The sequence below is a fragment of the Microcaecilia unicolor genome, chromosome 3 (assembly GCF_901765095.1).
Source record: "Microcaecilia unicolor chromosome 3, aMicUni1.1, whole genome shotgun sequence".
NCBI classification, from domain to species: Eukaryota; Metazoa; Chordata; class Amphibia; order Gymnophiona; family Siphonopidae; genus Microcaecilia; species Microcaecilia unicolor.
In genome coordinates, this window is record NC_044033.1 from 228082026 (window position 1) to 228095223 (window position 13198).

The 13198-nt window shown below is 43.1% G+C and overlaps 1 protein-coding gene across 1 annotated transcript in view; it reads right to left on the reverse strand.

Moving 5' to 3' along the window:
* The window catches only part of LOC115466346 (butyrophilin subfamily 3 member A2-like), a 64621-nt gene that overhangs the window by 37632 nt on the left and 13791 nt on the right, over positions 1-13198 (reverse strand). Inside the window, exon 4 of the mRNA XM_030197535.1 lies at positions 4961-5308. Within this exon, the coding sequence (XP_030053395.1) occupies positions 4961-5308 (348 nt within the window). The remainder of the gene's footprint in view (positions 1-4960; positions 5309-13198) is intronic.

Below are 13198 nucleotides of genomic sequence, written 5' to 3' on the forward strand. Positions count from 1 at the left end.
AAGGCAGGGAAGTTAACACTTAAACACAGGTCAAATGTGCACACTGCACCAACACTAACCTGGACCTAAAGCAAACGCAAGCAGGAAAGCCAAACACATCAGAAGAAGTGCCCACTGCACTAACCCTACCTCAAGCACGCGTTGCAAAGGACTTGAAGGAAAGAACACCACTTCCTTATCAAGGCCCTCCCAGATGATGTCACACTCCCTAGCCCCAGGCAACAGCACACTGACCCAGAGAGGCCCAACCCACACCAATGCAGTCCCGTGAAGCACTTGAAGCCAGTACACCCAGAAATGGAGCAGAGCAACTCAGGCAACACCCACAGCTGCAGTAAAGTGAGAAAATTAGCCCCATGCTGCTGGAAGCTGCCAGCACAGAGAGAGAGAGCCAGCTCAGAAAGGACAGACAAAAGAAACAGAAGCCAGCAAAGCTGACCACCAGGAAAAAGGTAAGTTTCAGAGGGGTTATGACCTTTGACCTTTTTAGTTTCGTTTCGCCGGTTATTTAACCTTCCCCTTTTTATATATAATAAATAGAAATACAGGCAAAATTAATCCATTAAAAGGACAATATTTTACACCACCCCTTAGCCAACAAATTTCTTTTTAAGTAAGCTAGAGTTACGAATATTGTGACGTCATCAGTTATAAAAGATATTCTTATATATATATGTTTTAATATATTCCGTTGTTGAATACACTTCACTTTACATGGTCCATTCTTCCTTCGGTTGTCATTATATATTATCGATCCCAAATACAAAATATTGCGGGACTATCGCGCCATTGAGGCTGACCTTTGACCCCCTGTTTCCTGTCTTAAGCTTCCTCTGTTTGCTGTGAGCTGTTTTCAGCAAACTCAGAGATACGCGACCGAAGCACTGGCTCTATGTAAGTAGAATTTTTGTCCTAATGCTTTTTTAACGGCGAATTTGAAATGAAGATAAGTTGTCACTATCGATCTTTTTATAAACCATGCACAGAATTACGTTATCGATTATACATAGAGACACATACATTATTGTCTCCACCTCTCTTTAGATCAGTGGACCATGTTTTGAAATCTCTGACTCAGCTGTTTTTTTCCAAACCAACCCTTGATGCATGTGAGTCCAATACATTTTTTAAAAATAAGTTAGGTTCTTCATTCTAGCATATAACATTGATATTTACTCATACAAATCTTTTTAAATTAACAGGATTTCTACAGTTTGCCTTAGATTTGGCAACAAAGGATTTTCTGTATAGGTGGGTGTCTTAGCCTATGTTATGTTAATTTAACTTATTCTTATGTATACATAGGATATAGCTGTTCCTTTTCTTTTGAGTTCTGTTTTATCAATATTTAATATAATTTTAGATGATGTTTTCTATATATGTATTGCCCAAGCGATAAGTGTTATATATAGGGCATGTTTTATGAGATACATATGATTTTAAATTTATGTATGTATATACATGATATATCTGTTGTACGTGCATATACATGTATGTGTATATATATTTTATATATGTTACCTAGATATGTAATATTATAGCAGATTACTCACCAATTTTATTTATTATTTTTTTAAATATCTTTTATAGCCCCCGAAGCAGCCCAGTTGGGCGAAACACGGCCTGTGTCGGGCTGTTTGTACTCATATAAGTACATAAGTACATAAGTAGTGCCATACTGGGAAAGACCAAAGGTCCATCTAGCCCAGCATCCTGTCACCGACAGTGGCCAATCCAGGTCAAGGGCACCTGGCACGCTCCCCAAACGTAAAAACATTCCAGACAAGTTATACCTAAAAATGCGGAATTTTTCCAAGTCCATTTAATAGCGGTCTATGGACTTGTCCTTTAGGAATCTATCTAACCCCTTTTTAAACTCCGTCAAGCTAACCGCCCGTACCACGTTCTCCGGCAACGAATTCCAGAGTCTAATTACACGTTGGGTGAAGAAAAATTTTCTCCGATTCGTTTTAAATTTACCACACTGTAGCTTCAACTCATGCCCTCTAGTCCTAGTATTTTTGGATAGCGTGAACAGTCGCTTCACATCCACCCGATCCATTCCACTCATTATTTTATACACTTCTATCATATCTCCCCTCAGCCGTCTCTTCTCCAAGCTGAAAAGCCCTAGCCTTCTCAGCCTCTCTTCATAGGAAAGTCGTCCCATCCCCACTATCATTTTCGTCGCCCTTCGCTGTACCTTTTCCAATTCTACTATATCTTTTTTGAGATACGGAGACCAGTACTGAACACAATACTCCAGGTGCGGTCGCACCATGGAGCGATACAACGGCATTATAACATCCGCACACCTGGACTCCATACCCTTCCTAATAACACCCAACATTCTATTCGCTTTCCTAGCCGCAGCAGCACACTGAGCAGAAGGTTTCAGCGTATCATCGACGACGACACCCAGATCCCTTTCTTGATCCGTAACTCCTAACGCGGAACCTTGCAAGACGTAGCTATAATTCGGGTTCCTCTTACCCACATGCATCACTTTGCACTTGTCAACATTGAACTTCATCTGCCACTTGCACGCCCAATCTCCCAGTCTCGCAAGGTCCTCCTGTAATCGTTCACATTCCTCCTGCGACTTGATGACCCTGAATAATTTTGTGTCATCGGCGAATTTAATTACCTCACTAGTTATTCCCATCTCTAGGTCATTTATAAATACATTAAAAAGCAACGGACCCAGCACAGACCCCTGCGGGACCCCACTAACTACCCTCCTCCACTGAGAATACTGTCCACGCAATCCTACTCTCTGCTTCCTATCTTTCAACCAGTTCTTAATCCATAATAATACCCTACCTCCGATTCCATGACTCTGCAATTTCTTCAGGAGTCTTTCGTGCGGCACTTTGTCAAACGCCTTCTGAAAATCCAGATATACAATATCAACCGGCTCCCCATTGTCCACATGTTTGCTTACCCCCTCAAAAAAATGCATTAGATTGGTGAGGCAAGACTTCCCTTCACTAAATCCGTGCTGACTTTGTCTCATCAGTCCATGTTTTTGTATATGCTCTGCAATTTTATTCTTAATAATAGCCTCCACCATCTTGCCCGGCACCGACGTCAGACTCACCGGTCTATAATTTCCCGGATCTCCTCTGGAACCCTTCTTAAAAATCGGAGTAACATTGGCTACCCTCCAGTCTTCCGGTACTACACTCGATTTTAGGGACAGATTGCATATTTCTAACAGTAGCTCCGCAAGTTCATTTTTTAGTTCTATTAATACTCTGGGATGAATACCATCAGGTCCCGGTGATTTACTACTCTTCAGCTTGCTGAACTGACCCATTACATCCTCCAAGGTTACAGAGAATTCGTTTAGTTTCTCCGACTCCCCCGCTTCAAATATTCTTTCCGGCACCGGTGTCCCCCCCAAATCCTCCTCGGTGAAGACCGAAGGAAAGAATTCATTTAATTTTTCCGCTACGGCTTTGTCCTCCCTGATCGCCCCTTTAACACCATTTTCGTCCAGTGGCCCAACCGACTCTTTGGCCGGTTTCCTGCTTTTAATGTATCTAAAAAATTTTTTACTATGTATTTTTGCTTCCAACGCTAATTTCTTCTCAAAGTCCTTTTTTGCCCTCCTTATCTCCGCTTTGCATTTGGCTTGGCATTCCTTATGATCTATCCTGTTACTTTCAGTTGGTTCTCTTCTCCACTTTCTGAAGGATTGTTTTTTGGCTCTAATGACTTCCTTTATCTTACTGTTTAGCCACGCCGGCTGACGTTTAGTCTTTTTTCCCTTTTTTCTAATACGTGGAATATATTTGTCCTGAACCTCCAGGATGGTGTTTTTAAACAGCATCCACGCCTGACGCAAGTTTTTTACTCTGCGAGCTGCTCCTTTCAGTCTTTTTTTCACCATTTTTCTCATTTTGTCGTAATCACCTTTTCTATAGTTAAACGCTAGCGTACTTGATTTCCTAGTTTCACTTCCTTCAATGCCAATATCAAAACCGATCATATTATGATCACTGTTGTCAAGCGGCCCTCGTACCGTTACCCCCTGCACTAGATCATGAGCACCACTAAGGACTAAGTCTAGTATTTTTCCTTCTCTTGTCGGCTCCTGAACTAGCTGTTCCATGAAGCTGTCCTTGATTTCATCAAGAAATCTTATGTCCCTTGCGTGTACAGATGTTACATTAACCCAGTCTATATGCGGGTAATTGAAATCCCCCATTATTATTGTGTTGCCCAGTTTGTTTGCGTCCCTGATTTCCTTAACATTTCCGCATCCGTCTGTTCGTCCTGGCCAGGCGGACGGTAGTACACTCCTATCACTATCCTTTTCCCCTTTGCACATGGAATTTCAATCCACAGTGATTCCAAGGAGTGTTTTGTTTCCTGCAGAATTTTCAATCTATTTGATTCAAGGCTCTCGTTAATATACAATGCTACCCCTCCACCAATCCGATTCACCCTATCACTACGATATAATTTGTACCCCGGTACCCCTTAAGGGAAGATATAAATATTGTTGTATTGTTTAAATAAATTGCATTTTATTTTCACATGATCTGCTCTTTTTGTTTTCCATCTTGGAGTTTGCAGACCGTCTGCCTTCGTGCTTTCTTGGACTATCCCGTCTTCTTAAAGGATTTCTCCCAATACCTTAAGGGAAGATACATGAGATAGTATTTTATCCCCTACTTTCAGCCTGTAATATGTCTAGGTCTGACTCATGGTCAGGGTCCTGATCAGTGTTTATTGTTTCTGTCTGCCCTTGTGTCTGAGTTCACTATCCACACTTAATCTCTCCTATCACTTCTCTGCTTCTTTCTTTAACAATGTGTTTGTAATATCAGCGAATCCTGCAGTGTATCCGCATTATGGCAGTGTAGCCATAAGCTACTTATGTCTTTTAGTCAATGTGACATTGAACACACAAAAGATAGAAAGTCAGAAGAGAATGAAATCTTCCACTTACGGACTACTTTCAGCTCCAATGTTGCATCTTCATAGGACGTATCAGATTGAAAGAAACACGTGTAACTTCCTTCATCATCAGGCCCAATGTTGTGTATCCTCAGCGACACAGTACCACTTGAAATGTATTTTCTGATCAGCTCTGTCCTGCCTCTGTATTCTGGGATCTGATCCTTGTTCTGATCCATCCCATTCTCATACAGGTGTACAACTAATTGGAAACTGGATCGGAACCACCTCACCACCATGTGTTCAGCACCGAGGACTGGGGAGAGGTGGCAGGATAACTCGGCATCTTCACCCACAACAGCAACCACTGGCTGATCAGGACCGATGACTTTAAAGCGTTCTGCAAATTATTTTAAAAACAAATGGAAAGATATTAATTAGCAATGGAGATTATGGGTCTGATTGCTGAGGCATGTAAAGAGATATAACAGTCTACACTAGTTACAAGGGCCTTGAGGCAGGAGAATGAACATGACCAATAAACTCTTCTTACAAACTGGATAACCTTCCAAGTGTTTATCTTGAATCGAAGGAATCCTGTCAAAAGGAATGTGAGAAACTGCAGAAGGAGCTTATGAGACTGGAAGACGGCATCTAAATGACAGATGAAATTTAATGTGGATGTATACAAATTGAAGCACATAGGGAACAATGACCCAAATTATAGCTATGCAGGAGTCACTGCCCAGGAAGAGGATCTAGATGTCATCGTGGACAGTATATTGAAATCTTCTGCTTAGTGTGCTGCAGCAGCCAAAAAAGCAAGCAGAATAATTAGGAAAGGAATAGAGAATAAAACAAATAAATCATAATGCCTCTGTATTGCTCCATGAACTGCAACTTAAGTATTGTGCATAATTCTGGTTGCTGCATCTCAAAAAAGAATTAGAAAAAAACAGAAAGAAGTGAAACCAAAATGATTAAGTGGTGGAATGACTCTCATATGAGAAAAGGCTAGGGAGGTTGGGGCTCCTCAGTTTGGAAAAAAGATGGATGAGAGGAGATATGATAAAGGTGTACAAAATCCTGAGTGGATTGGAACTTACAAATGTAAATTGATTGTTTATTTTTTCAGGAAGTACAAATGAGGTTACACACATTTAAAACAAATAGAAAATATTTTTAACTCAGCACATAATTAAGCTCTGGAATTCGTTGCAAGATGGTTTGGTAAGAGCAGTTAAGATAGCTGTATTTTAAAAAGGTTTAGATAAGTTCCAGGAGGAAAAGTCCATAAACAGTTACAGTAAACCTGGAGAAAGCCACTGCTTATCCTTGATGTAAGCATCATGAATCCTGCTACTTTGGGGGGATTCTGCCAGCTATTTGTGAGCTGGATTGACTACTGCTCTGGACCAGTATGGCAATTGTGTTTTTACATTCTTATGGTTCCCAGAGGTGGAAAAACCTATCCAAGAGATAGCAAAAGACACTCCCTGATCCTGATGCTCATAACTCATTCAGTTACTGAAACCTTATTTAGATTTATTATTATTATTTATTGCATTTGTATCCCACATTTTCCCACCTATTTGCAGGCTCAATGTGGCTTACATAGTTTTGTTATGACATTGTCATTTCAGGATATCAGATACAATTAGTAATGTGCAGGGATTAAGTAAGGGAAGAAAGAAGGAAGTGAATATGGTAAGTGTAGAAGGTGGACTTTCATAACTGGGTAGGTTGGTGAGGTGGGTTATTGAGGCTATATATTCTCTTTGTAGGCCTTGTTGAAGAAATATGTCTTCAGAGATTTGCAAAAGTTAGTTATTTCGTCGATTGTTTTCAGGTCTGTAGGTAATGTATTCCATAACTGCGTGCTCATGTAGGAGAAGGTAGTGGCATGCATCAGCTTGTATTTTAGACCTTTACAGCTGGGGAAGTGCAGATTGAGAAATTTACGGGATGATCTTGTGGCATTTCTGGGAGATAAATCCACGAGGTTTAGCATGTAAGTTGGGGCATCTGCGTGGATGATTTTGTGTACAATCGTGCAGATCTTGAACGCAATGCATTCCTTAAGTGGGAGCCAGTGAAGTTCCTCTCTTAGGGGTTTAGCACTTTCATATTTAGTTTTTCCAAATATGAGTCTGGCGGCAGTATTCTGGGCTGTTTGGAGTTTTTTGATAGTCTGTTCTTTGCAGTCCGCGTACAGTGCGTTACAGTAGTCCAGATGGCTTATTACCATTGACTGTACCAGGGTGCGGAAGATGTGTCTCGGGCAGAAAAGGTTTTACTCTTTTGAGTCATCTTTTTCGTCGTGTTCTTCACGTGGGCGTCGAGAGTGAGGTTACAATCAATAGTAACTCCAAGAATTCTCAGGTTTTGTGAGACAGGAAGAGAACAGTATGGTGTGATTATGGTGGAGAAGTTTTTTGTGTTATGTTGTGAGGTGAGTACAAGACATTGTGTTTTTTCTGCGTTAAGTTTTAGTTGGAATGCATCCGCCCAAGTGTGCATGATTTGGAGGCTTCGGTTGATCTCATTGGTGATTTCATTTAGATCATGTTTAAACAGGATGTAAATTGTGACGTCATCTGCATATATGTAGGGGTTGAGGTTTTGATTAGCTAGAAGTTTTGCTAAAGGAATCATCATTAGGTTAAATAAGGATGGTGAGAGGGGGGATCCTTGGGGGACTCCACATTCAGGTTTCCATGGGGGTGATCTTTCCGCGCTCGTTGTTACTTGGTATGATCTTGTGGTTTGGAATCCTTTGAACCATTTGAGAACTGTGCCTCCTACTCTGAAGTATTCTAGTATATGTAGTAGCATTCCATGATTAACCATGTCAAAGGCACTGGACATGTCGAATTGTAGTAGGAGTATGTTGTTGCCAGTTGCAATTGCTTGTTTGAATGAGTTCATTGCGGACACTAGAACAGTTTCGGTGCTGTGATTTGACCGAAATCCTGATTGAGACTTGTGCAGAATTGAGTGTTTATTTAGGTATTCAGTCAGTTGTTTAATCACTATGCCCTCCATGAGTTTGGTTATGCGTGAAATGGATGCTACTGGGCGATAGTTAGTTAGGTCCATTGTGTTTTTCTTGGCATCTTTTGGCAGCTGAGTAAGTAGGATGTTTCCTTTCTCCATGGAAAAGAGCCCATTTTGAAGCCTGTGGTTTACGTGGTTCGTTAAACCATGGTATTGAGTTTTTTCTATGTGAGGTTCTAGTTTGAAGTGGTGCTATATTGTTTAGTACTGTTCTGCATCTGTTGTCCCATTCTTGGATAAATTGAGGTGAGTCTGTAGGTGTTGTCCATTCGTCGGTGTAGAATTGTTGCCAGAATATTAGTGGGTCTATTTTGCCTCTCGTAGTATAGGTTTGTTGTTTTTGTTTTTGTTGTGTCTTTTTTGTTCTCCAGTGGAGGGAAAGGTTTGCACTGTAGTGATCGGACCATGGCGTGGCTGTCCATTTTATATCTATTATTGTAAGATTTGGTTCTGATGAGAATTTGTGGGTAATAATATCTAGTGTATGTCCTTTGTTATGGGTGGGTTATATGTTTGGCCAGTGGAGCTCCCATAGTTGGAGGAAGTCTTTGCATTCGCGTACATTGCTTGAGTTAGTGTCTTCAAGGTGAAGATTGATGTCTCCTGCTATGAGAAGGTTCTGGGTGGAAACACAAGTATTAGATAATCCAGAAAGTGCATTTGTGAGTCTTGCCAGTTGCCCGGGGGTCTGTAAAATAAGATTAGGTTTAGGTGGTCACGTAGGTTGGGGTGGTTGATTCTGACTGAGGCTATTTCGAGTTGAGGAAGAATAGATTCTGCTGTTGTTGTGACTGTGAATTGAGATTTATAGATTATTGCTATGCCTCCTCCTCTTTTTCCTTCTCTTGTCCAGTGGGTAATTTTGTATCCTGGAGGACAGAGCTCTAGTATTATTGGATCTTTGGAGTCATGGATCCAAGTTTCGCTAATAAGTAGGAAGTCAAGATGGTCAGCTGTAATCCAGTCGGTTAGTATCATGGTTTTATTAACTGCCAATCTGGCACTGATGTATCCTATTTCTATTTGTTGGTGGTGTTCAGTTGGGTTTGAGGTAGTACAAATTTTTATCAGCTGTCTGTCTTCTTGATATGTAAGTTTGTTGTGTCCTTTCGTTCCTTTCTGTTGATGGTGACCGTGGCTAGTAGGTTTTCCTTGCCATTGTTTAATTTTTTGAATATACATATTGTGTATTGGTTGTGTGGGTGGTTTGTGTATTGTGGGAGTTGTGTTGTCTATATTAGGGGTTGTGAGTGAGTGGTGGGTTAGGGAGAGACAGCAGGTAATTAGGAATAATTTGCTGGTGTTCATATCAGTGTTAGTTTGTGTATTAATAAGTGTGTCTGAAGCGTTAGAGGATTCGGTTATTAAACAGTACTACTATTGCTTTAAAGTGTTAGTCTTGTTAATTATGTAGATAGTATTTAATGCATTATTTTAGAGCATTTAGAGCATTTAAAGCTTTTAGAGCTTTTAAGGAAGTCCTTCAGCATGCTACCGCGTTGCTGAGCAGATATATAAGACCGAAACGACATAACCACTGCCCAACATTATTACTCTCACCATAATACCATCATCTGAGCAACTACATAAAGCCGACACCTACACAAGACCACAATGTATTCTTCTTTTAGATTGTAAGCTCTTTGAGCAGGGACTGTCCCTCTATGTTACATTGTACAGCGCTGCGTAACCCTAGTAGCGCTTCAGAAATGTTAAGTAGTAGTAGTAGTTCTACCACATACATACGCACTTGATTGCAAAACCACGTGTTAACAAGTACGCAAGCACACAATGCATTCTTCTACCATGCATATCTAAAGTCCGGAAATGGCAATTGCCATAACAGCAAATGTAAGCCACATTGAGCCTGCAAATGGGTGGGAAAATGTGGGATACAAATGCTACAAATAAATAAATAAAATAAAATAAATCATTAAAGCTTTTAAAGGAAGTCTTTCAGCCTGCTACAACACTGCTAAACAAATAAAGCAGTTGAAGCATTTTAAGGGAGTAATCAAAGCATTACTAGGAAGACTTTCAGCATGCTGCTGCATTTCCCAACAAGTAAGCATTTCAATCATTTAAGGGAGCATTTAAATGAGAACTTTCAGCATGTTACAGCGCTGCTTAAACATTTAAATCATTCAAAGCATTAATAAGGAGACTTTCAGCATGCTACAGCGCTACTAAACAGTAGAACATTTAAATCACTCAGAGGGAGCATTTAAATTAGAACATTCAGCATGCTACAACGTTGCTAATCAAGCAAAGCATTCAAATCTTTTAAAGAAAGCATATGCAGGAAGTCTTTCAGCATACTCCAAAAGAACTCAGAAGTTCAGCATATAGCGCTCAAACCATTCAGATTTAGTGTCGCTCACGGTCAGCGTCTGCTGTTCCGCTGGGTCGCATCTCCTGGCCTGGCCTAGACGGCCACTCCGGTCAGAGCATCCGCCGGTCGGGTCCACGTGCGCCGGTCGGCCTCTGCCGCCTTGCCGGACTGGGACTCCGGGTCCAGACGTGCACTCCGGTCGGCTCGCTCATCGGTCAGGCTCCCCGACGCCCTCTCGAGCCTCAGTATCCGGTGTGGATTCCACTCCAGCAGACAGCGACAGCACCGGTCGTCCGCCAAGCGGCTTAGCTGCTCTCCTCGCGGGCAGCTCGCCGGGGGGGGGCGTCCACTCCCCGGCGGTCCCCCTCTCTGCTATGCAATTTGATCTCCCAGTCGGGCAGGCAGGGGCTGAGTCCCCCTGGGCCACATCCCAGAGGAAAACCACGAGGGAGATCCGCTGGGCCGTGACCAACTCCAGCGGCGGTCGCCCACCAAGCGGCTCAGCGGCACCTCTCGCCTACAGTTCCCCACGAGGGCCTCCCGAACTCCCGCGGCTTCTCTTCCTACACTGCAGGTGAGTCTTCCAGTCGAACGGGTGGGGGCCGAGTCCCTCCTGGGCCATGTCTCAACCACGAGGTAGGGCTGAATCGCGATCTGGCCCCTCTCGGCACCACGATCCGGTGCGGGGTGGTCGTCCGGGGAAGACGGATCGGGAGGAGAACCCCGTCGCTACCCCTTGGGCTGTTGGGACTCGCCCGAATCAGCCGACACAGTGACAACGTGGTCCAGGGCTGGCTCAGGCAGACCAGGCCGCCCAGGATCTCCGGTGCCCGAATCGGTCCCAAACGGCGTCCAGCTCTGCACTAGCCAAGCCGACGCTGCCAACAACCCGCCAGTCCATCCAGACATGTCTCCAGTCCGCCTCGGTCCGGTCTGGATGGCCCAGGTGTGTCCGTCCACTTGTGACCCCAGGAGCTCGCCTGCGGAGCTCCTTACCTGTCGGCCATCTTAACTTCAACCACCTTTCCAAATCCATGTACAAAGCCAGTTCAGATAGATCCCTGCCTCAGAAGGCTTACAATCGAGGGCTAGATTTACTAAAAAGTGACGTTACGCGATGAACCCGGAAATGGATTATGCTCTCCCAAAACTCAGAGGAAAGCTTTTGGAAGGCTCCCTCTGAGAATGCCTTACTTGCCCACTATATAAATCCCTGTGGGGCCCTCTCCCCTCCAGGTGTCTCCAGGTTGGTTCGGTGGACTCATCCATAGGGGGGAAGACTTCATGCTGTCCATAAAGTACCCCTGTTACAGGTAAGCAGCTTCACTTTCTCCATGGACAAGCAGGATGATTCAGCCACACATTGGTGACTCTCTAGCTGAGGGGTGATAAGGGCCCAGATACTTTTGCCCATTGGATGGGCCCCTTCGAGAGCCTGCTATGGTAGGATGAGGCTGTGGGGACAGGGAAGGAATTAAGTGAGACATGGAGCTCTGGTTTTACTGAACTTAAATGTCCAAATGTTAGTCCACCTCACGCCTGGATGTGATGTAAGATAAAACTGGATTCCAGCAAGCACCCAGGAATGAGGAGTGGACAACAGTAACTAACCTTGTCTCCCACTCCAGGAGCGGGAGAGGAAAATAAACTAATTTCAGGATTTTACTATTTCTGAGAATAAAAAAACACAATTTACAGTTTGTTATAACCAATAATTTAATTTAAATATTCTGAATATTTTAACCCAACAATGTAACTAACTTTTTAATAAATTGTTGTGGGTTCCATCACCATTTGTCTGAGCAAGGCACATTGACAGGCATCCACAATCTGTCTACTGCAGGATCTAGTTTAGTATTAAGGGGAAATAAAAAGAGGGGAGAGAGGGAAAAGCAAGCAGGACCTAGTTTAGTATTAAGGGGGGAATAAAAAGAGAGATAGAAAAGCAAGCATCATTAACTAGTTGCCATGGAAGGGCATTTTCGAACGGGGACGCCCATCTCTAAGGACGTCCCGGCAAATGGGCGTGGAAACTCGTATTATTGAAACAAGATGGGCGTCCATCTTTCGTTTTGATAATACGGTCGGGGATGCCCAAATCTCAACATTTAGGTCGACCTTAGAGATGGTCGCCGCATCTCAAGAAAGATATAGTAGAATTGGAAAAGGTGCAGCGAAGGGCAACTAAAATGATAGCGAGAATGGGACGACTTCCCTATGAAGAAAGACTAAGGAGGCTAGGGCTTTTCAGTTTGGAGAAGAGACGGCTGAGGGAGACATGATAGAGGCATATAAAATAATGAGTGGAGTGGAACAGGTGGATGTGAAGCATCTGTTCACGCTTTCCAAAAATACTAGGACTAGGGGGCATGCAATGAAACTACAGTGTAATAAATTTAAAACAAATCGGAGAAAATGTATCTTCGCCCAACGTGTAATTAAACTCTGGAATTCATTGCCAGAGAACGTGGTGAAGGAGGTTAGCTTGGAAGAGTTTAAAAAGGGGTTAGACGGTTTCCTAAAGGACAAGTCCATAAACTGCTACTAAATGGAGTTGGGAAAAATCCACAATTCCAGGAATAACATGTATAGAATGTTTGTACGTTTGGGAAGCTTGCCAGGTGCCCTTGGCCTGGATTGGCCGCTGTCGTGGACAGGATGCTGGGCTCTATGGACCTTTGGTCTTTTCCCAGTACTAAATGTTGAGATTGCCGACCTTAGAGATAGGCGACCTTGGTTTTCGCCGATAATGGAAACTGAGGACGTCCATCTCAGAAACGTCCAAATCCAACACATTTGGTCATGGGAGGAGCTAGCATTCGTGGGGCACTGGTCCCCCTGACATGCCAGGACACCAACCGGGCACCCTAGGGGGCACTGCAGTGGACTTAACAAATTGCT